At 44.8% G+C, this 23,434-nt stretch overlaps 1 protein-coding gene and 2 long non-coding RNA genes across 10 annotated transcripts; 1 reads left to right on the top strand and 2 right to left on the bottom strand.

Annotated features, from left to right (window-relative positions):
- Positions 1-251: 251 nt before the first annotated feature.
- LOC132453311 (uncharacterized) lies at positions 252-1,828 on the bottom strand. The gene is made up of 3 exons (XM_060046148.1): positions 1,150-1,828; positions 841-982; positions 252-720 (listed from the first exon to the last, which is right to left on the bottom strand). The coding sequence occupies exons 1-3, from the start codon at positions 1,826-1,828 to the stop codon at positions 252-254; spliced, it is 1,290 nt and encodes a 429-aa protein (XP_059902131.1).
- Positions 1,829-10,050: 8,222 nt separating this feature from the next.
- LOC132453344 (uncharacterized) lies at positions 10,051-19,358 on the bottom strand. Of its 8 annotated transcripts, XR_009524638.1 has the most exons (9): positions 19,221-19,343; positions 18,080-18,147; positions 17,519-17,661; positions 14,804-14,964; positions 14,052-14,124; positions 13,819-13,950; positions 13,418-13,599; positions 11,007-11,115; positions 10,051-10,688 (listed from the first exon to the last, which is right to left on the bottom strand). It is a non-coding gene; the product is annotated as an uncharacterized LOC132453344 (long non-coding RNA). The 8 variants fall into 8 exon arrangements; XR_009524637.1 differs by lacking the exon at positions 18,080-18,147 and having other exon boundaries at positions 19,221-19,358; XR_009524634.1 differs by lacking the exons at positions 18,080-18,147; positions 19,221-19,343 and adding an exon at positions 17,025-17,086 and having other exon boundaries at positions 17,519-17,626.
- Positions 13,944-14,916, top strand: LOC132453369 (uncharacterized). Its single transcript, XR_009524668.1, has 3 exons — positions 13,944-14,509; positions 14,651-14,722; positions 14,842-14,916. It is a non-coding gene; the product is annotated as an uncharacterized LOC132453369 (long non-coding RNA).
- Positions 19,359-23,434: the final 4,076 nt, after the last annotated feature.

Here is a 23,434-nt window from a genome sequence, read left to right as displayed (position 1 = left end):
AAATTATTATTGTCATAATTTAATGTAGCCATTGTTATTTTTGATGCGTTACCATGATGGACGAAAAGTAGGCCTACCCTGCAAAATATTTAATAGCCAAGCTCCCACTCATAGCCTAACCCAGGCCTCATAGTTAGTTAGTTAGTTAATCAGTCTATAATGTTAAGTGAATTGTGCTGTAGGCCTACATTTACAGTATTTCCACTGCAAACTAGTGAAGACACATGGACAGTATAGTAGGCTGAATATTTTTATTCTTTGTCACACAGGTGACACAGGTAGTGTGCACTCCCGTCGGTGCAAGCCTCATGCGACCACTTATAGCAAAATACACACTGGACCCACTCTTCCCCAGGCATCGAGGCGCTGAAGAGCTCGCAGCACACGAGGCAGCTGACGTCCTCGCTGGATAGGCCTAAATAAATTGGAGATGTAGAGGCAGCAATGGTGGTGAACTCTGCTGCCTCCGGAACAGGACAAACTAGGCCTAAGGTGGGGCTGACTCCATCAGCGGGCCAGGTGATGGTGGGAGGAGCAGCTGAGGTGGCACCAGGGGTGACTCCAGCAAGGGGGGCGGCTTCAGGAGCGGGCGAGAAGAGCCTCTTCTTGGGAGCCCGAGAGGAGGGAGGCTGCTTGGCGGGACGACGCTGCTTCACAGTTCCCTGTTTTTCCGCCTCTAAAGCAGCCCTCACCGGGGTGTCCGTAAGTATAGCAGTTGTCCTGAAACATTAAATTGGACGTTTTAATGATAATTGAATTACTTTAAATGTGGTAGGTCTACATAACTGTAGACAAAGGAAGTCCAGACAAGATATGAGATGCAAGAGTAACTCCACTTGCCTCTTTCTCCCTCTTCTCTTTGTGATCTTTCTAGGTCCGGCCTTAGGGTAAGGCCGGACGATGTCCGGGCTGAATTCAACGGCCTCTCCCTCAGGCCGGACAGCTTCGTCAGGCCCGGCAGCTCGATCAGGTACATCCATGCCTGCCAAAGGACACATTTAAAAAATACACACTTTTAAATAAATGTTTATAAACACAGCTTCTCTGCCGTCCACTACCCTATGGACTTATTTTATGAACTTGGACTTATGGGACTATTTACTTATCTATTATTAACCTTTGTTTAATCCTCTGTTGCTTCTGATGAACCTGAAGTGGCACCTGGAGAAGCGCTGACCTCGTCACCCGAAGCCTGGGGAGGAGGACGGTCTGTCGAATAGGCTCCGGCGAAGTCCTTTTCCTCAAATGCAGAGGGGTTAAAAGGCCAGATCCCTGGACTTGAGAACCCGGAGGTAATGTTGTTCACTGTTGCAGCCTTTGGTAAGGCTTCAGCAACGATGGAGGGCACATCATAAATTGAGATGTTTATCCCAGGGTGGCTCCTCATCCACCTGTCCGCCGCACTGTTTACGTACCCCTTAAGGGGGCCGAAGACACTAATGTCCATTGGCTGCAACCTGTGGGTGCAGTGGGGAGGGAATGACAGCAGCACTATGCCATTGGCTCTGCAGTAATCAATTGCTGCAATTGACAGGTGGGACGTGTGATTGTCCAGCAGGAGGAGCAGCTTCGACTCCTTGGACACACGGGTGTGACTGGTGAAGTGGGCCAGGTACAGGAGGAAGTCTGGCTCCTTCATCCAGCCAGTTGGGTTGCCGCTGCCAGCACAGCCAACGGGTCCACCCCTCAGGAAGTGGTCTTTGAACCGCTTACGGGGGAAGATGAAAAATGGCGGAACAAGGTCGCCCTGAGCATTGCCTGCCAGGGCAACTGTGACCAGGGTCCCCCTCTCCGCTGAGGTCACTGACCCGACCTGCTTCTGCCCCATCTGGGCGACGACACGGTCTGGCACCTGGACAGTGGTGACCCCTGTAAATAGTTGTGTGAGTATAGTTGTATATAATATAGTTGTGTGTATATAGTTGTGTATATATATAGTTGTGTGTATATAGTTGTGTTTTATGTTAATAAAGTTCATAGTAAATACCTGTTTCATCAATGTTCCAAATATCCTTGGCCTGGAACTGGTGCCGGTCCAGCACTGTCTTAAAATTTTGGTGGAACAAGTTTACATTACTTAGGTTGAAACTTGACAACCGTTGTTGGCTAGTGGCCTCTGGACGCCGAAGGGAGAGGCTGCCACTGCGCTCCATGAAGGAGGTGAACCAGTCCTTCCCCGCCATGCTCTTCCTCGACCAGGATGCAGGGAATGGGCAGCTGAAGTGCACTGCCAGCTCAAAGGCAAATTTTCTGACCTGAAGGGGTCATAAAAAGTTTATGTACATTTGTGTGTTTATGTTTATGTTATTTGTTCATATTTATTAATTAAAGCATGTGCATAGCATACATGTGTGCCTGTCCTACAACTTATGTAGCCCTTTTCACAACTCTAACCTCATTAGGGGTGAGCCCAAAATAAATGGCTGCTGCCCTCTTCAGGTAGTCCCTGACCTTTCCCTCCTGCGCTGCGTTAAAAACCCTATTGTGCGGGTTATAGCCAGGGGACCTAGCCGCTTCACTGCCCTCTTCTGCCCTCCGCTTGAGGTAGCGTGACAACGTCACATGGTTTATGTTGTTGGCCAACGCTGCCTGCCTCACTGAGCTCCCAGAATTGACCTCGCTGCAGGCCCTGGCATACACCCATGCAGGAACCAGCCCACGGGAGGTGGTTCTCCTTCTCACGCGCGGCATTTTTCACTCAGTAATAATCTGTTGATGCATGTGATAAACACGTTTTGTTCATTCAAAATATGTTATTAATTCAAAGCAATAGTTATTCATTGCAAAACATTTATTAATTCTGTGATTTATACAGGTAATGATCGTGCAATGTTCGCGTAATTACGCATGATGATGTGCGGGACGTTTGAAACAGGTGTTTCAATCGTCCCGACAGCAACTACTGACACTTAAACCTTTTTTACCTCTAAACTTCAAAACTGTGACATTGCACACTTTATCACAGGTTTAAATACTAATTCATCTGTTGTATAGTGATATTATTATGGCATGAAACATAAAATACAACTATTTATTTAAAAAAAACTACCGCAGGAAGGATTTTACTTACAGCTCTCGAAAACAGGTTTGCGGGATAACCTTTGAACGGCGTGACGTCATTACACAAAATTTCCCGGGGTTGGTCAGTCTTGCTTGCTGAACGTAGTGACGAATTTTGACGTGAAAGCCTTGCGTGGTTTTCGAGTAAATCGCTGTGTTTCAATCGTCCCGTGTTTCAATCGACCCGGCTCTCCCCTACTGTATGGTATGTTAGATAACAACAGTAAGAGCTCAAATTAGAGCAATTGAAAGAGAGTAACATTAGTCCCCAGTCATCTCCTTCTCATGCACTGGTTAGCCATGGTTGTAAACAGTTCATTAAATTATTTTGAGTAGATTTTGTCCTTGTTTAGCATGTGCTATTGCTACGATAGATACAAAGGACAACTTGTAATTTTTGTGTTCTATTTGTTCATACTGTTATTAAAACTGATAAACCTACCCAGCTTTCCATGATTGTTGATAATCGTTATACTCTTAAATCAGCGGGTTGTAGACCCCTGCGTTGGTGAGTGTGGTGCGACACCCCATAAGTGCCACACACGTACACGTACCGGTGGGACGGGTTTGTACGAGGCTGGGAGGGTATTATCACAGTATACTCACTACAATAAAATAGACTACACCACTGGGTATACGGGAGTAACATGTAGGGAACATCGTATGTACCCTATTTTAAGTCCACTATATAGTGCCCTATATAGTGGACCACTGAGAATTCGAACACCCTACAAAATGGCGTGCACCCTATTTAGTTACATCCATGATAGGGAACGATTTCGAACACAGCTAGTCTCTGCTAGAAGTGAACATGTGAACAATAGTGATGGTTGAATCTGAGTCAATCGGATTCAAAGAACCGAATCCTTAAGGTGCGGCCACAACAGACGCGTATCTCGCGTACTTCGCGTATGAAATCGCCATTTTTTCCATAGGGAACCATTGGTTTACGCGCGTATTACGCGTGAAACGCGTAATACGCGTATAAGCAACATTTTACGCGCGTATTGCGCGTATGAGGCGCGTATATTTACGCGCTATACGCGCGTATATCGCGTACATTTCAAGAGTTCAAATTTTTTTACTTTTTACGCTCATACGCATGACGATTAGCCGTGTTACCCAATCAGCGTTGAGCTTGAGTAGTGAGCTTGGACAGAAGCATACGGCCGACATCTTTCTTTATTCTGTGTGGAAATAGTAACATAGTTACGCCATTAAATGCTTTTATGGAAACATTTCTAGCGAGAAATGTGCATTTTACTTTCATAATGTTCGCTCGGTGAATGTGAAGGATGTTTGGTTTGATAGTTATGACGAAGAGGGAACGCTCCGTTCACTTGCATGGACAGAGTCTCTGGTTACTAAGCAACCTCAACGTCTTGGCGGACTATATATCTGCTGATCAACACTACGAATGCTGGAAACACACCAGACACACCATGTGAAGTTATTTAACCCGATTATTGTTATTTATATCCGAGATTATTTAATCTAACCCGATCTAAACTCTATCACCCAAACACGGCGGCGTTTGGGTTTCCTACCTCGGACTCCAGAGCAGCCACGGCCGACAACTATCTTTATTCTGGGTGGAAATAGTAACATAGTTACGCCATTAAATGCGTTTATGGAAACATTTTTAGCGAGAAATGTGCATTTTACTTTCGTAATGTTCGCTCTGTGAATGTGAAGGATGTTTGGTTTGATAGTTATGACGAAGAGGGAACGCTCCGTTCACTTGCATGGACATGGACTCATCTAGGCGAGTGACGTAGGCGCGTATGGCGCGTATGCGACCACTTTTGACACAAAATGGTCAAGCAACATTTTACGCGCGTATCTCGCGTAATTTTTACGCGAGATACGCGTCTGGTGTGGCCGCACCTTTACATTCACCCATGAGTCACGAGTCCGTGGTCTAAATTAACCCGAATCTTTCGGTTCTGGCTGCTACGGACGACATTATTAAAACAATGCACGAATGTCATCAAACTGTAGGTCTATAACAACATTAACACATCTGTTTTTCATCTGCATAGTAACTTAGATTAAGCATACGGACCCGGAGCTGCCAGCTGCGTGGTTGAATAAGAACTTCCTGTAGACAGAGCTGTACACAGATCCAGATCCATAGACTGAGCGAATTCATGGGTCGGATTCGTATCCGGTTGAGTGAAAGACTAACTCAAAGGATTCAGATGAAATGGGTCTGACTCGTATCCGGCTGGGTGAAAGACTAACTCAAAGGACTCAGTTGAAATGGGTCGGACTCGTATCCGGCTGGGTGAAAGACTAACTCAAAGGACTCAGTTGAAATGGGTCGGACTCGTATCCGGCTGGGTGAAAGACTAACTCAAAGGACTCAGTTGAAATGGGTCGGACTCGTATCCGGCTGGGTGAAAGACTAACTCAAAGGACTCAGTTGAAATGGGTCGGACTCGTATCTGGTTGAGTGAAAGACTAACTCAAATTACTCACATTGAATGGGTCGGACTCATATCCTGTTGAGTGAAAGACCAACTCAACAGACTCATACTAAATGGGTCGGGCTCGTACTGAATGTAAATCGTTAAACTCTTTTGTTACAAAGGCATTATTTTACGAGAGATTGTATTCTAAAATGAAAGTGGCTTATTAAAAATAAAGTTGTTTGCTGACTATGTGAACTGACTATGTGAAGAAAAAAAATTAATCCATACGTTTTTTTCCTAATTCAGATAGCAGTCACGTTGGCGACATCTCCGATGTTTGCAATGCATCCTTTTTAACAGGGACGTGCACAGGGGGGTTGCTCAGGTTGCTTGGGCAACTGCCCATATGCCCTCCTCGACTCAGGTTGCCCTTCCGAGGAAAAAAATAAAATATATATATATATTTTTTTTAATCATTTAATGGATGCAGAATTTCATGTAGGCCTAGATAAAAATAATCGCCACTCGAAACATTTCATAAAGTAAGCGTAGCCTCATTCAATTCCGTTCGGGCACTGAGAGTGAAAGTCAGAAGGGGGAGGGCAAACTCTGCCGCGCGGCAACAGCCGCTTTTGCCGCCTCCCCTCTGCCGCCCTTCCCTCATTGAAATGAATGGAGGCGGCGAGTTTTTTTTCCTAGCTGCAGCGCTGCACGCGACCGGAACACCGGCACCTGTGAGACGACTGCCTTGATGTTCTCGGAAAAGGTGCATTTGAGATGTATAACAAACAAACAATCATCATCACGTTTTATGCAATTAATTACAATCTTCATAAATCCAGGCTCAGTTTGCCACGTAACGTTTAGCCTAAATAATCAGACAGCTAGCTAGCTTGCAGACAAGCAGCCCGTTATCACATAGTCTACACATTTTTTGGTAGGCAAACTAAGCTCCATGTCTGCTGATAGTTAGTTTCTAACATTTCGTTTTAACAAGAAGAATAAATGATGGAAGTAATGCATCACATGAATTATTTCATTCAAAATGGTTCATGCCTAAATCTTATCACTATTTTGGGTATTGTTTGTTATTGTTAAGTGAAGCCGAAATGCCCAGTAAAAAGAGGAGGATTCAGGAGAGAGAGAGACAACTAAAGGAGGCAGCAAAGAGGAGCACATCACTACAGGGTAGTGATGTGCTCCGAAATCAGTGTGGTCAAGAGCGGCTGTCTGACCTCCTCCTGCTGTCCATAGAGAAGGACATACCAATCGACAAAGAAGAGGTTCTGAAGGCTTCTCTTTTGAAGCTTTGCATTTTTAAAATGTCAATTTGGAGAAACTTATCAGTGACTTGATAGGATGTTGTTTAATTATGTTTGTGTTCATGTTATGTTCTTCTTCTTCAAGTCATGTTTTTCTGCATTATCGTTAGTAGTAGTTATTTCAGTGTTTTACTTATTTGTATTAATATATTAATAAAGACCCTGTTATTCTCAGTCCATCATATAGCCTGTGAGTTTTTTTTTTTTTTTGGGGGGGGGGGGGGTGGGGTGCCCTTTTTTCAGGTCAGAGCAACTGCCCCTCAAACTTCCTGTGCACGTCCCTGCTTTTTAATATTCAAATATGTTCCATAATGTTCGGCCTGCGCTGAGAAAGTCCTTCTTGCGTATTTCCCCTGGATATCCTCAAAACTGCATTACAGTGGTTTGCTGTGAGCGTGCGCATTAGGCACTAGGGAGTGGGCTGCTGGGCTCATTCAGCGACAAAATTTCAACTGATTCAGATTCAAAGGACTCAAAAGATTCTGATCTTTTTAGTGATTCACTCAAAGGACTATGAATCTTCTAAGTGAATCGAAATTCCCATCACTAGACAAGGAAATTACGAGCAAGTGACGTAGTTCCCGCCCAGACGCTGATTGGCTGATACGTTTGACACTTTGCATATTGACTTTTTGAAAAATGTTTTGGATTACGTTTTGGAAAACGTTTTGCAAATGTTTTGCCAAATCTTTTGCAAAGCGTTCGTTTTGCGGATTGAAATGTCATTTGAATATCGCAACACACGGAGCGTGGCGAAGTGGATTGCAATCACGGGGACGCTATAGCTTTTCAATTTGAACAAAGGAACTCAAAGAATTTGACAAAATGTTATTCTATTTTTATTGTTATAACTTTTGCAAATTAATTGAGGATTGCATTGTCACTTTGCATATTAAAATACACTTTGAATAACGTATTTACCAATTACATTATAAAATTGCATAATGAATTGTCAATTGCATAATGTAATTGCAAATTGCATTGCCATTTGAATTTTGCTACATATATGCTTCCATATATAATGACGTCTTTTGTATCACTCCTCAAGAGGTCCGGTAACTTTTCAACCCCAGCGTCTTCGGTTGCTAAGCGACGTCAACGTCTTTGGCGGACTATTTCTCTGCTGATCAACACTATGAATGATAACAAATACATTGGAAAAAGACGCACTGTGTGAAGTTGTTTATTCGATTTGGCAAGTAGCCATTACTAATAATACCAATAGTCTTTTGCTGGGATGATGAGGCATCAGACAATCAAGTATTTATTATCCTGAATACATAGGTAAAAAGCACCAGAGCAGGTTGCTAGTACCATGGACAGTATCAGAACGATAACCTGTTGAACTAAATGGATGTGGTAGGCTACACCACGGGATGCATCTGCAGACCACTGCCACATATAGGTAAGACGCGATATTTATTGCTTAAGATTTGCTGGTGCTGTGGGGAGGTCTTTTGTGTTTTTTGCACTCAAGTGGTCGGCTGTTTTAACTTGCAATTGATAGTCGGTGGAGTCAGTCTCTTGTTGACCACAAAGTGACTTTTGGTCATTCTTGAATTCTGGAATAATTGAGGGTGGGAGTTCATGAGTTTTGGTCAGAATGCCTGATGTAGGCTAGTTTTGATGGAATGCGTGTTGTGAATTGAGAACAGCCAGCTCCCGATGTGATACAGCGTTCAGCTGTGCAACAAATTTTTTTTTTCTTTTTCAATCTTGACAACTTTTGTAGTGCTGGTTGTAGCCACACCTTTGGCCCTTCTGAACTTAAACACGCAGTCTTTTTTATGTTGTTAGCTTAGCCGTATCATGTCACGTTGTCAACATTGGATACATGGAGCAGAACATACCCAGATAGCAAGCACACGTTGGCCCAACTGCGGCATTGGTTGGCGACTGGTTGGAAAGGTTGGCGGTGGAATTCCAACGTTGGGCCACCCTCATGCCAACCTCGGCTTCCGCAGCAGCAAGTGTTGGCATATGGTTGGAAAGCCGACGTAAAAAATCACGAGTTAGAAGATTAAAAAAAAAAGTCACAGGCTGATCAATTCCTATACATTTTAACTCAGCGCTGTCGAATTAAACATTTCCCTTTACTATTTAGTCGGTCTGAATGTATTTTTTAATCCCCGACTTCCAACGTCAAAACATTGTCGGGCCATCGTTGGCCCAACACCAAGCTTTGGCGTCAAACCACCCTCGGGCCATCGTTGGCCCAACCTCAAGCAGCAGCAAGCGTTGGCGTTTGGTCAGAAAGCCGACGTAAAAAATCAAGAGTTAGAGGAATCTTTTTGTGTATTTGTGTGTTTGTATTTTTTTTTCAGGCAATGCTGTATATTGTAACAGAAGCAATGATTGTAAACACAGCCTGAACCAATAGGTACAGCAGTTCCAAGAAAAAAAAGCACATTTGTGTGAAACGTGTGAAAGCCCATTGGGAAACTCCAACTCCCATTGTCATTGTGACACAGCACTCCACAGCACACAAGTGAACACTGCACACAACGAAATTGCATTTATGCCTCTGGGATACAAGTCTGACACCCTAACCGCTTACCCATGACTGCCCGTTTGAGCTGTACCATTGTAGTTTTTTTTTTTTTACTTTTCAGAAATGTTATACATTTTCATCTGAAAAAGATTTTCCCCTTTCCCTTTCATTTAGGCAGACGTGCAAGTTAATGAACATGGAGCAATTGATCTTAAAATCTTAAATATGTAAAACCCAATAGGTACAGCGTGCTGCCCCCCCCCCCCAAAAAAAAACAGCCATTTCAGCAATAGCATGCTGTATGTTGAGCACACATGATGCAAGACCCCCCCCCCCCCAACACCTTTGTTTTTAATGCCTTCTTTATGTAGGCCTATTGTATGCTACAGTAGAACAGAAACCACCATCACAACAGTGTAGCTAAAGTTTGAAGGCTCAAAGCAGTCAGGCTGTTCACTTACCTGCAAAACCAATCTAACGATTTTAATTTAACAAATTGATACATAATTGTCAAAAGAATTATAAACACCTCTGTTGGCCCTCTTCACAATGGGACCCTTTCCCCCAAGCATTAATCTCAGGTGTTTTCGTATGGATTTAAATGTTGAGGTTAATGGCTTATATGGAGAGATTGCATTTGACATGGTTGGGAACAGTGGAATAAAGAGCAAAGAACCCCATTGAAACACAACGATTGATCGACCCTGCTCACTGCAGGCTAAGATGTTTCATTAGCAAGAAAAAAAGGCAAAACACTGATGTATAAAATAGTACAACGCAAGTTTTAATTGTCATGTGTATGTCAGTGCAAACAACTGATGAAAATGAAATGCAATATATAAATAAAATCTTTGCAATTTGACTGAACAGACAAAATAAATAAATGAGAAACTATGTACAGAAAAGGAGTTTGGGTGTAAGGGAAGGTACCTCCGCAAGCCGGGTTACTGTTCTAATTAAAATCGAAATTTCCTGTTTTGTCTGTGATGCACAGGCATGGGCATTTCTAAAAAAAATAAAAGCACACAATTCCTATTACGACTGCGAAAGGTGCATGCAAGAGGGCCCAGGTCACTTTTCTCCTCTTAGGCTTTAAAAGCGGACAGTCCATTACAACACCTAGATGTAGGCTTGGTGACCCAATCTGTGCTGGACTTTGCACCTGGTGTGCCTAGGAGTGATAAGGGAGGGAGGGAGGGAGAGAGGTGGGGAGGGAGAGAGGGAGGTGGGGAGGGAGAGAGGGAGGTGGGGAGGGAGAGAGGGAGGTGGGGAGGGAGAGAGGGAGGTGGGGAGGGAGAGAAGGAGACCACTGTGATGACACATTTAGGTAGATGCGCTTCAAACAGCTGAGCCAGACGAGATCTTTTGTGGAGCTCAACCAGACATATGGTGATACCCTACCTGAGTAAAAACAGACACAGTATACAACATGGAATAAGGAGAGATTAATATCAATGCATGCTCATCAACAGTCAAACACAGTCATGGGCGCACATGAGGGCTTGACATTGGCACCTGCCAACCGGCAAAGCGCTGGTAAAACTTGGTTGTGGCTAGAAACAATTTCAGTCTCAGTGTTCACTTTGACAGGTAAGTCTTTGGAAAGAAAAGTCACAACAGTTGCTAAAAAGCTAATGTCAAACCCTGGAGCGCACATCATTCTCTCTACCACACACACACACACACACACACACACACACACACACACACACAGCTTACTATTAAGTGTGCTGCAACAAGCCTTCCTGTGCTCTTCACATGGACTGGACAGCATGGATTCCAACATCAGAGTTTGGATGGAGGATCAGGTAAGTCTGAGAGATGGGAACTGAAAAGTATTGGTAGATGGGGAGGTTAAGGGATTGGGGGAGTAGGGACAGATAAACCGGGGGGGGATAAACCACATATTAGGGAAATGAGTACAAGATAGCACTGGTGCTACCCTGATAACACTACTTTATTGCTTTGCTTACAATATTGCTTCATCAGTACAGGACCCCTGATGTAGCATGTTTTCTTTTTAGAGAAACGGGTCCAAACTGATATGATATGCAACAATAACAGCAATAAGCTTGCGACCATATAACATCAAAAAATAACCGTCAACAAAGCTCGCGACCATATAACAACAAAAAATAACCGTCAGCTGCCTGCCAACAACCACATTTGATGCCGACAACTTCACATCGTCCAGTAAACACGTCAAACAATACCAAAACAAACAAACAAGTAAACCGGTTCACTTAGCCAAGGTAAGGCAAACCCCACCCGTTTGACAAAGTACCGGCTAAATTGCAAGCGCTAGTCGTAATGTTGTCAACAAATTCGCCAACAACTGTAGCTAGCCAGCTAGCTAGCCGCCAGCCGGGTTACCGTCTAGCCGCTACAAAATAATTCAATTATAGCCTACCTCTTACGACAGCAAAATTACAAAAAATGGCAGAGAGTAAAATAATTTTATCAAAGAGGTCGCTGCGAAGGCATGTTAAAAGAGGAGCGGATGCTGCGTTGGCAGCGCTTCATGCTAGCGGGCCCACTTACTTTAACCTGGCCGCTGGCGCAGACACATTAGACACACCACCAAGTGTCCCAGCTTACACCGAAATAGAAAACGACGACGAAAGCGGAGATGGGGATTGGGTAATGGCATCAGAGGAGAGCGCCTCCTCTGGCGAGGATGACTGGGAGTTCAATGATTTGTCGAGCTCTAGCAGTGGCTCAGATTCAGAGGAGGGGGGCAGTTTTCAAAGGGACTTAAGACATGAGCTCAAGGAATGGGCAATCACAACAAATACACCAATTTCCCACATTTCCAGCCTGCTCTCCGTGCTTCGCAAGCACTTCCCAGATTCCAAACTGCCAAAAGACGGCCGCACTCTCCTGTCAACCCCTACTTATGCGGAGATAGTACCAAAAGCTGGGGGGAACATGCACTATTTTGGTGTGGCAAAAGGGATCTTGGGCCGAATGCAAGAACAGGACTTAGCTAAAAACCAAACACTAAAACTACAAATAAATGTGGATGGCCTGCCCCTTTTTAAAAGCAGCAGCCAGCAATTTTGGCCAATTCTTGCACTAATTGAAGAGGACCCCATTAGATCCCCATTTCTAATTGGTTTATATTGTGGATACTCCAAGCCAACCGATGCAAGCGAGTACCTCTCTGACTTTGTGGCAGAGATGGGGAAGCTTGCATCTGATGGCTTGGAGTATCAGTCAAAAAAATTCAAATCGAAATTTCCTGTTTTGTCTGTGATGCACCGGCAAGGGCATTTCTAAAAAACATAAAAGCACACAATTCCTATTACGGCTGCGAAAGGTGCATGCAAGAGGGCTCATGGGCAAACCGACGCCTAAATTACTCCGAAACAGATGCGGTTCTCAGAACCGATGACAGTTTTGCCACAAAAGTCAACCAGGAACATCACAAAGAGGGCGACAGTCCATTACAACACCTAGATGTAGGCTTGGTGACCCAATTTGTGCTGGACTTTATGCACCTGGTGTGCCTAGGAGTGATGAGAAAGTTGATCTGGCTGTGGCAGAGAGGGCCCCTTCCAACCCGCATTGGGAGTCAATCCATCTGCATTATTTCGGAGAACTTAATCAAATTGGGCAAGAGGCTGCCAAAGGAGTTTGGACGCAAGGGAAGGTCCCTCCGTGAGGTTGATCGGTGGAAGGCCACTGAATTTAGGACTTTTTTACTATACACTGGCCCCATTGCATTAAAAAAAAACCTACCAAAACACATGTATCAACATTTTCTTTTACTCCACGTAGCAATAACAATTTTATGTTCCCCCCGTCTCCACCACCGTTATTGTGACTATGCGGAAAATCTCCTGGTAGTGTTCGTTCAGAATTTTCACGCCATCTATGGGGACTTTCTGGTGTATAACGTCCACAGCTTGATCCAGTGATGTTAGAAAATATGGCCCACTACCCCAAATTTCAGCCTTTCCCTTCGAAAATTTCTTGTATAAATTAAAGAAACTAATTAGAAAGCCAAACCAGACATTACAACAAATTGTTAAACGATTAACGGAAAAATCAAGCATCAACCCAGTCTGTCCATCTTCCCATAACCAAAGTTCACCCTCAACAACACAGTACGCCACTGATAGATTTACCCTGTCCACAAAGGATGGGAACAACACAGTTTCGTGTGGTGGTGCCACTTTTAAAATAGAGGCAATTAGCAGGACACTTCTTTTGTAGTACGTCTTTTGTGGCGAGGCAATATTTAGACCAACGTCCATTTTTCAACCACCCTGTTGATTCAACTGCACTGGGGACAGCTGTGGTTGGGAACCTGGCAGAAGAGACCACGTCAATTGCCGTTAAAGATATTGACTTTAAGATGGTCACGTTAGAATACAAGAACAAACTTGTGGCAGTTCCACTCAACCACAACTAAATTAATTTAAAAATGATTCATATTTCAATCAATTAAATCGGTTATCTAAATTCAATGTGTTCAACTTTTTCTAAACGTATTTTCTGTTTAGATGTATGCGGTAGTTCATTTTACCGAGTCAAACGAGGTGGAGGTTGTGCCTTGCTCGTGGCTAAGTTTGGACGGCAAGGTGTCTTTTTGGCCACCGTATAAAGACACCAAGCGGACGAAAATTGCAGTCATCCAAAGCGCTATGCCAGATGAGACCTGGGGAGAGTTTTTTGTGGAGGTGGTGAAAACCTTTGGTGAGACAGACAAAAGTAGGATGTACCACTTTTCTCCCCTTAGGCTTTAAAAGCTTTACTCACTTCATTGTTGTCTTCAACAGCCAATTATGATGCAGCGCGTATGAACCTGAAAAAAGCCCAAACCAGGAGCACCCTGACATCAGATGATGAAGGGGGTAAAATAAGGAGAATGTAAGCACTGTGCAGTAATCTATACTATGAAAACCATCAGCTACACAAAACAATGCATGCTTATTGAGTGATTTCTTTTCTAATGCAGCCCTTCCTCAAAGCTGAAAGAAACTGCCTGCAGATGAGGGGGAGAAGCATACAAGGTCTGATTACAGATGGCCATGCATTATCACTCACATGAAGACATTTTGTGATTGGCAAGTTTGCAGTCTTACAAAACTGTTGTTGTTCATACTCTTGTACTGTTCCAATGTATAGGGCTAAGAAAAAAGAAAAAAAAGGAGTCCTCCACAAGCCCCTGCTTTCCCCACCTGCTTTTAGATCATCACAGCAGGACATACATAAAGGTATAACACATCATTCCAAATCTGAATTCTGCTATTCTACTCACTATCTTTTTTGAATGTCTCGAATCTGGGAAATTTGAATGTAATGAACTTCAATACACTGACTACTCTGATTATAAATATACATATTCTTGCCTACAGTTGCTGCCCACACATCAGCTGCTCTTGAACAGGCCTCTGCCCAGATCTCTGGCAACATTCAAAGTCAATTCGGTACACAAACATCTGGCCTTACACGGTAATACTGAAAATCTGTTTAAACTTAAGTCTGTTAATTTTAGCAAAGGGTCTTACTCTTGACATGACAGTCATGATGTTTTTCTGTCCTGTAGAACGGGATCATGCACTCCTGCGTGCTGTGGAGGAGTTGAAGGCCTTGGTGAGGCAGAACAACCTCCTCCTCCAGGCCCTTACTAGGCAAAAAACTACAGCAGCAGCAGCAGCAGACACTCTATCTGTTGGGGTAGGTGGTGGTGCGAGCAGGCAAGTAGGACCCAAACGCAGACGGTTTCAGGAAACGGCACTTTATTCAGGCCTAAAGGCTAAGGCACAGGAATCAGGGAACTCGGGAGACAACTCGGAACTCGGGAGACTACAGGGAACTCGGGAGACGACAGGGAACACGGAACACGCAGGACTAGCCACCACAGCAAACCACAACTAACAACCACAATGACAGCACCAGGAACAAAGGAAAGACGAGGGCTTAAATAACAAACACAACGAGGAACAGCTGAGACACATTAGGGGAGGGAACAGTAATCAACACAGGAGGGAAAACACAGGGAGACACCCACACCCTGACAGTACCCCCCCCTTAAGGGTCGACTCCCAGGCGACCCACGACAAGCAAAAAAAACAAAGAAAGTCAAACCCAAAACGGGTGGGTGGAGGGGCGCCAGGAGGGGGGAATCAAAAAAAAAAAAATGGACTGGGGCAGAGCCGAGGGACGTCAAGCGGGCGGCCAGAAAACTGCCCCAGGGCATGGCAGGGAGCCTCAGGCGGACGGCCTGGGGGGCAAGCAGAGGCAGAGTGAAGGCGGAACCCTTCCGGAGGCCGGCGGCAAGGACGATGAGGGCTCAGTCCCTCAGGAGACCTGCAGTGGCGCAGAACCCCCTCAGAAGGCCGGCAGCGGTGAAGGCGGAACCCTTCAGGAGGCCGGCGAAGGCGAGGTAGAGGGCGGGTCCCCTCAAGAGGAAGGCCAGGTAGAGGGCGGGTCCCCTCAGGAGGCAGGCCAGGTAGAGGGCGGGTCCCCTCAGGAGGCGGGCCAGGTAGAGGGCGGGTCCCCTCAGGAGGCGGGCCAGGTAGAGGGCGGGTCCCCTCAGGAGGCGGGCCAGGCAGAGGGCGGGTCCCCTCAGGAGGAGGGCCAGGCAGAGGGCGGGTCCCCTCAGGAGGAGGGCCAGGCAGAGGGCGGGTCCCCTCTGGTGGCAGGCCAGGTAGGGGGCGGGTCCCCTCCGGTGGACAGGGTAGAGGGCGGGTCCCCTCTGGTGGAAGGCCAGGCAGAGGGCGGGTCCCCTCTGGTGGCAGGCCAGGTAGGGGGCGGGTCCCCTCTGGTGGCAGGCCAGGTAGGGGGCGGGTCCCCTCTGGTGGAAGGCCAGGTAGGGGGCGGGTCCCCTCTGGTGGAAGGCCAGGCAGAGGGCGGGTCCCCTCTGGTGGAAGGCCAGGCAGAGGGCGGGTCCCCTCTGGTGGAAGGCCTTGAAGGGGAACCCCCCTCGGGAAGGAGTGGAGGAGGGCCCCCACAGGCAGGAGCGGGGAGCGTGCCTCCCCTGGACGGTCTGGAGGGCGGACCCCCTCCGGCAGGAGCAGAGGCCGGTCCCCCTCTGGAAGGAGCAGGGGGCGGGCCCCCTCAGGCAGGAGCGGAGGGCGGACCACCTCAAGCAGGCGAAGAGGCCGGTCCCCCTCTGGAAGGCTAGGAGTGGGCTCAGGAACCGGACAGGGCTCGGGGACCGGAGTCAAAGCGGGAGCTGGAGTGCCAGGAGGGACCGGGTGGTACCCCAAACTCTCCCAGCGAGCTATCGCCTTCATAAAAAATGAATCCTGCAGCTCACGGCTAACCGGGTGGCACCCCAAACTCTTCCAGCGATCTATTGCCTTCAAAATAAATAAATCCTGCCGCTCACGGCTAACCTGATCGTCCGCTGGGTCCATTCGTGGTGCTGTCATTCTGTAAAGGTGCTGCGGGTGCAGGCAGGCAAGTAGGACCCAAACGCAGACGGTTTCAGGAAACGGCACTTTATTCAGGCCTAAAGGCTAAGGCACAGGAATCAGGGAACTCGGGAGACAACTCGGAACTCGGGAGACTACAGGGAACTCGGGAGACGACAGGGAACACGGAACACGCAGGACTAGCCACCACAGCAAACCACAACTAACAACCACAATGACAGCACCAGGAACAAAGGAAAGACGAGGGCTTAAATAACAAACACAACGAGGAACAGCTGAGACACATTAGGGGAGGGAACAGTAATCAACACAGGAGGGAAAACACAGGGAGACACCCACACCCTGACACTATCTGAGGAATTTAAGTTCCCAATGAACTGCGAGGAAGACCTTCAAAGGGTGGAGGATCTTCTGAGGGAGAAATCCCAGGAAAAGGCCCTGGTATAGTCATGACTTCTATAATACTGATATATTTCAGTTCTTTGCTACAATGCATTACCAAAGATCAAAGTGCATGAAAGTCCTTGTGCACAACCCTTCAGCTTTCCAGGTGCAGGTGTTAGGCAGGAAAACGTGATCAAATATGAAAAGTTCATTAAACACCGCACACTGGATACTGTTCTTTTTTCTCTTTATTTTTAGGAGCGAACAACGCGTTTCGCCCAATGCGTTTTCAGGTTCGAACCTGAAGACGCATTGGGCGAAACGCCTTTGAGAAAAAAGAACAGTATCCAGTGTTTGGTGTTTAATGAACTTTTCGCATTACCAAAGATGTTCATTTTGAACGGTATGCTGACTATAAGCCATAATAAGTTATTCTAAAACATTACTTTCCATTCTTACCTGCAGGCAGCACACCTTAGTGCGCTTGGGGGCTGCAATCCTGGTGACGCGGTTCGAAGAATCCTTCGCCACATCCTCACCAACCACTTTGCGCTGAAATTCAACTGGCTTGGCAGAGGAGGGAAGAAGCTGGCTTTTGCCTCCTACAAGGTGTGCAATGCAGTAAGAGGTATGTAAACAAATCACTCATTGAGCTATGAATTATGAAATGGATTCATTTATTTTGAATAACCATGGAGTGTACTGCATGCATCTTGTCATTAAACACTTGTAATGCACTTTGTACCATTGTATTATTGGCCAGGACATGAAAAACGGATTACTAATCTCAAAGGATCTTTCCTCCTCAATAAATCAATGTTAAATAAACTAAATAAATACACTTTCTCTGTTTAGGTGCATCGGCTAGCCAGAACATTTCGGCCAGCGACTGCGAGGCAGTTATTAAAAACTGGCTGAAGTGCAGCGGTGACCGGAGTGGAGGAAGAAAGAGGAGAGAAAGCAGAGTGCATGAAGGTATGCATGAACAGCAAACAATCAAATACTGGAAATGAGACTTACATAGCTTTCTCTTGAAGCGTTTGAGGGGCAAGAGGGATGTGCTGAACCTTTTACAGTTGGAGCTTTACCTAACATGGAATTTAAAAGTTATTCTTCAAGGTGTTTGATTTTCTGTTGAACCAGACCCTGAAATCCACCATCCTAGTGCACCTTTAAGTAATTTACTAGTAAATAAATCCAGATAGACTATTTACAACACCATGGAGAATCAAATTACTCTAACAGAGTCAAAAATCGGTGTAAATTCTGAATGTGGCCAGTTTCAACTTTACAGCTCTTAATAGGTTACACAATAAGTACATTTAACTCTGAGAATGTTACTGACCAAAGAGTACAATTAACACTATTTTGAGTGGGGTGTGAGCATGTGGCATGTGAGAACAAAGAGAGGAGGTGAAACTACTTATGTATGTGAAAGTTTTAGAGGTGGACTTCAGCGTGTGGTTCAATAGGCAATTGTAGTAGAGTATCATTTTGGAGTCAATGGTGGGTACATGTACTATATGAATTGTATTTCTTTAACATTTGCCCTCTAATATAAGCCCATATAGCCATATTCCTTGCATCTTATGGAAAGACAAGACATAAAGTCAATTCTAAACGTAATGACAAAAAAAATAAACTCCCCAAACGGCAAATTGGCACAATATCCTATCCACCCGTTTTTTACATTTCCCACTTACAATTGGTAACTTTAATCGGAGTTCTTAAAATCGGTAAGTAATGTTTGGATTTCACCATAAAATGTAGAAAGCATGTTTTCCCGCTATCGCCAAAAGCATGGTTGCAAAATAGCATAACTAGGCTACTGTACGACGTCGGTCTCAGGGATGTTATTTTCCCCTCAAACTTGCCTTCTTTGCTCAACACTATTTCTTTAATTTTAGAACAATGATGATGAGCGAATTTGAACGAATTTAGTAAGGAAGTGGGAAAGTCTCCCACTAACTCTTGGCAAACCGCTAACTAGCACTAGAGATTAAAAAAGCTAGTTAGCACATCAATCAGTAGCCACGTGTTGAGAGAAAATGCTGCTAAAACTATCACAGGGCTTCATCATTGATATTGAACAGAATAATATTCAAGTCAATGGCATTAATACAAAAAGCTTGATTTAGAAAGCAAGAAAGCCAAACATTACCCATGTCACCAAATTGTACGCTTAACGATGATCTTCTACATTCCAGGTCCCCAGCAGTTCAGTCTTCCTCCTCCGAGTCCTTCCCCGGTCATCCTGGATCATGATACAACTAGCAGCGACAGTGACGACTGCAGCAGCCTGGAGTGACCCGCCTTCCGCCTGCACACCGACTCGGATTTTAATTCATTTTAAATTAATTTATTCTTCATCTTCTTCTTCTTCTTATTATTATTATTATTATTATTATTATTATTATTATTATTATTATCATTATCATTACAAGTATTGAATAAGTATTTAATAAATGTTAACACTTTCCGGTTTAATTCCATGATGTTTGAATGGTTTTTGAACTCAAAACTCTTGTTGCTAGGTTTAATTAAAAGGAAATTCAAATGATTTGGTAAAGGCAAATTAATACAATTTGGCTACCTTAATTATAAGTTGGCAATTGGCTATAAGCCAACGGTGGCCATCTGGGGATAATGCACGTTGGTCAAACGGTGGCCCTACGGCCGAAATGACGCGGTTACGTCGCTATGCCAACGTTAGGCCAGCGGCCAAAATGTCGTAGGGCCAGCGTTGGCTCACACCGTCAGGCCAACGATATGCGGCGTTGGCTCACAACGTTTTGCCAACGTAGGGCCAACGTATGCTTGCTATCTGGGTAGTGGGTCATATGTCCGATGCTTTTTGAAAACGTTTTCTTCATAAAACGTGCCAGACAGATTTTGTATAGGCTACATTTTATTCATTAGTAATTAGCTACATGGTAATGCCGTCTTTCAGAACCTTTCATTACCGGCACTAAAGAGAGAAAAAGGAGTGCATCCTCATTGTATCCACTGGTGGATTTAATGATTCGTTTCCGTGACCCAGTTCGCGTGATTCAGTTCGCCACGAGGAGTCGTTCGCGAATCGTTCCTTCGTTCAGTCAAGTTTCCGGTAGCATTAACTCCACTGAGTCTGACTGACTCAGCTGAGAACCGTGCAATGGGGTCCATTCCATGATGCGATTTACCGCTACCGGAAACCAGGCTGAACGAACATACGATTCGTGAACAACTCCTCCCAGTTCAGCCGAGTTTCGGGTGCATCGATTCACCGGAAACTCGACTGAACGTGGAGGAGTCGTTCCCGATTCAGCCTAGTTTCCGGTAACGGTGAATCGCATCATGGAATGCACGCCATTGCACGGTTCTCAGCTGAGTCAGTCAGACTCAGTGGAGTTAGTGCTACCGGAAACTCGTTCGTTCGTTCAGTCGAGTTTCCGGTGAATCGAATGGTGAACGAGACGACCGAACGAACGAGAGAGACGAACCGGTTCGGTTCGTTCGTCCTAAAGACTTGTTCATTCGAACCGGTTCGCGAACGAACGAGCCAACAAAAAATGCACTTTTGAATGCGTCTCTGTCCCCAGCACATTTCAAACCAAACTGACGCCAATGAGTTCACCTATAACATTACAATATTTCATGGAAGCAAGCAATCAGTCAGTGCACTTGCGAATGAAAGCCTGCAGTATGACTGATCATTTGACATTATTTAACCATCCATCTAAATATAGCCTACATAACAATACACACACGCAGACAACAATTGTTGCTAATCCGATATGCTAGCCTATTCGTAAAGCAACACTTTAGCCGATGCAGCCTCCTATGTCAGTACTGACATTGGAGGCTGCATTGGCTAAACTTGTTTGGATGCACAATGTTTGATAACAAGGAGAGGCAAAGTTGTGCATTACAATGCAAACACAACAATAATTGGCTTTGGCACCAATATGGCGCACTTAGAAGAGCAATCAACAACTGAATAAATGCCAGGAATAGCCTATCGGAGACTGGCACGCAATCAGTGCACTTGCGAATGAAAGCCTGCAGTATGACTGATCATTTGACATTATTTAACCATTCATCTAAATATGATCAAACAGATACATCATTGAACACATACACAAAGCACATTCGTCCAACCACGGCGGATGCTGACGTTTTACACAACAAGCCAAGCATCACCACGGCGCGCTCTCTCACACGCACGTAAACAATTAAGCCAACTCCTACTTGCAAGGCTAGGCTGCTTCACTTAGACCAAAACCAACCACAACACCTTCATAACCATGCAGTATGCCGAAGCCGGAAAGGACATGCACGCACAGTCGGACCACAACCAACCACAACGCCTTCATAACCATGCAGTATGTCGAAGCCGGAAAGGACATGCACGCACAGTCGGACCACAACCAACCACAACGCCTTCATAACCATGCAGTATGCCGAAGCCGGAAAGGACATGCACACACAGTCTCACACAACCATCTTATGCACAGTGCACCCTATTAGGGCCCGACCGATATTGATTTTTGAGTGCCGATGCCGATTATTTTCAGAGAAAAATTACGATTACGATTTAATCGGCCAAAAAATAAATAAATAAAAAAAGGCTATAAAACATAGTTTTTGATACCTTAAATATACTTTAAACACTTTTGACGAATATGTGAATTGAATGCAGAACCTTTGAGTGTTTTAGAATACATTTACAGTCAAAAATTAGTGTAATGTAAAATGTAAAATAACTAACTAACTCCCAATGTGCTGCGCTCGTGAGCAGTGACTAACACGTGCGTGCTGAGCAGTATGGTCTCACCGTTAGAGTCTACAGTATAACAAATTAACATGGCCTGGGACCTAAAGAAAAACAGGCACAACATGCTCAAACAACGCGTCTTGTGTACATTGGTGAGGTAAGCGCGCAGCTGCCTGAGCGAGCATGCTTTCATGTTGTACGGTAAAATTCAATCTCCTCTTTTTTACTCCAGCTAAAGTTGTTAGTTAGCAAGGCGAGTAGGAGCGCAATCTGCAGGATACTAAGCGCAATAACATTTCTAAAAGAAAAAAAAATCGGTTGTAATCTGCGTCTTTTTGGCAGATGTCGATTATTTTCAAAAAGGCTATAATCGGCCGATTAAATTGGCAGGCCGATGAATCGGTCGGGCCCTACACCCTATGTCCCAGTTATACCACAAATCAGTCACTGCAAAGATTTAAGATAGCCTCTTAAGTTGGAATAACGCATCATAAATAGAGCATCCAAAATTATTGGCACACCCCTTCCATCCCTTGATTCACTCTACCACAAACGGACACTATGCAGAGCACGGAAAATAATCTCCGACCCCACTCACCCTGCACACTATGCCTTCCAGCTACTGCCCTCTGGGAGGCGTTACAGGACAATTGCCTCCAGAACAACCCGGTTAAAAAACAGTTTCATCCCAACTGCAATAAACTTTCTGAACTCTGAACGTTAAGGATTAAGCATGGCCCTTATGTATTGTGTAGTGTGTATTTCTGTATGCATATTTGTGTTAGATGTTTTGTAAGTTGGAACCTGTACCAAGCTGACAACAAATACCCCCAGCTTGGCTGCGTGGTCATTAAAATAATCAATCAATCAATCAATCAATAGACCCAAAGTGTGTGATTGATACACTCTGGTTTAGCTTTCGATTGCCAGCCGTTTTTGGTATGACTTTTCAACATTACCTCTTTCTTCTGTTTGGCGAACATGGCTAATTTGCATACGCACACAGGACTGGCTGGCTCCGCTTGGCAAAAAATAATGATATTTGTGAATAAATGTTTTGAATTCTGAATACTGGACATGGTGAGCTTAAAAACATTTAAGTGACCATTAGTGACAATAAAATATATACATGTATTTTTTTTTTACAAAATTTGAGACCCCCCTCAAATTTTGCTTTTTAGGCTTTCAGGGGGTTTCATTGGTAAATCGGGGGGGTCGGACCCCCCAGTATTTCGCACACTGCCATTCAATTGTACCTACATAACCTTTAACCCTGTCTCTCTTTACTTATATCTTTAAATCCTGCCTACATAACCTTTAACCCTGTCTCTCTTCACCTATATCTTTAAATCGTGCCTACATCACCTTTAACCCTGTCTCTCTTCACCTATATCTTTAAATTGGACATCACCTTTAACCCTGTCTCTCTTCACCAGTGGCGGCCGGTGGTTTAAAAAGTGAGGGAGGAAGGACTGCGCGCTTGGTTGCCATTGGCCTGCTTGCACTTTAAGTAGCGTTTGGTGGCATACGTATGTGAGACTCAAGATGTTTCAGGGTGTTTTGGTGAATTACAAAATAACAGGGAGGGATAATTATGTGAATAAAATGTACGCAAATCC

The sequence above is a fragment of the Gadus macrocephalus genome, chromosome 3 (genome assembly GCF_031168955.1).
Source record: "Gadus macrocephalus chromosome 3, ASM3116895v1".
In the NCBI taxonomy this organism is placed as follows: Eukaryota; Metazoa; Chordata; class Actinopteri; order Gadiformes; family Gadidae; genus Gadus; species Gadus macrocephalus.
The sequence above is the reverse complement of the archived record's forward strand: the minus strand, read 5'-3'. Positions and strand labels throughout refer to the sequence as shown.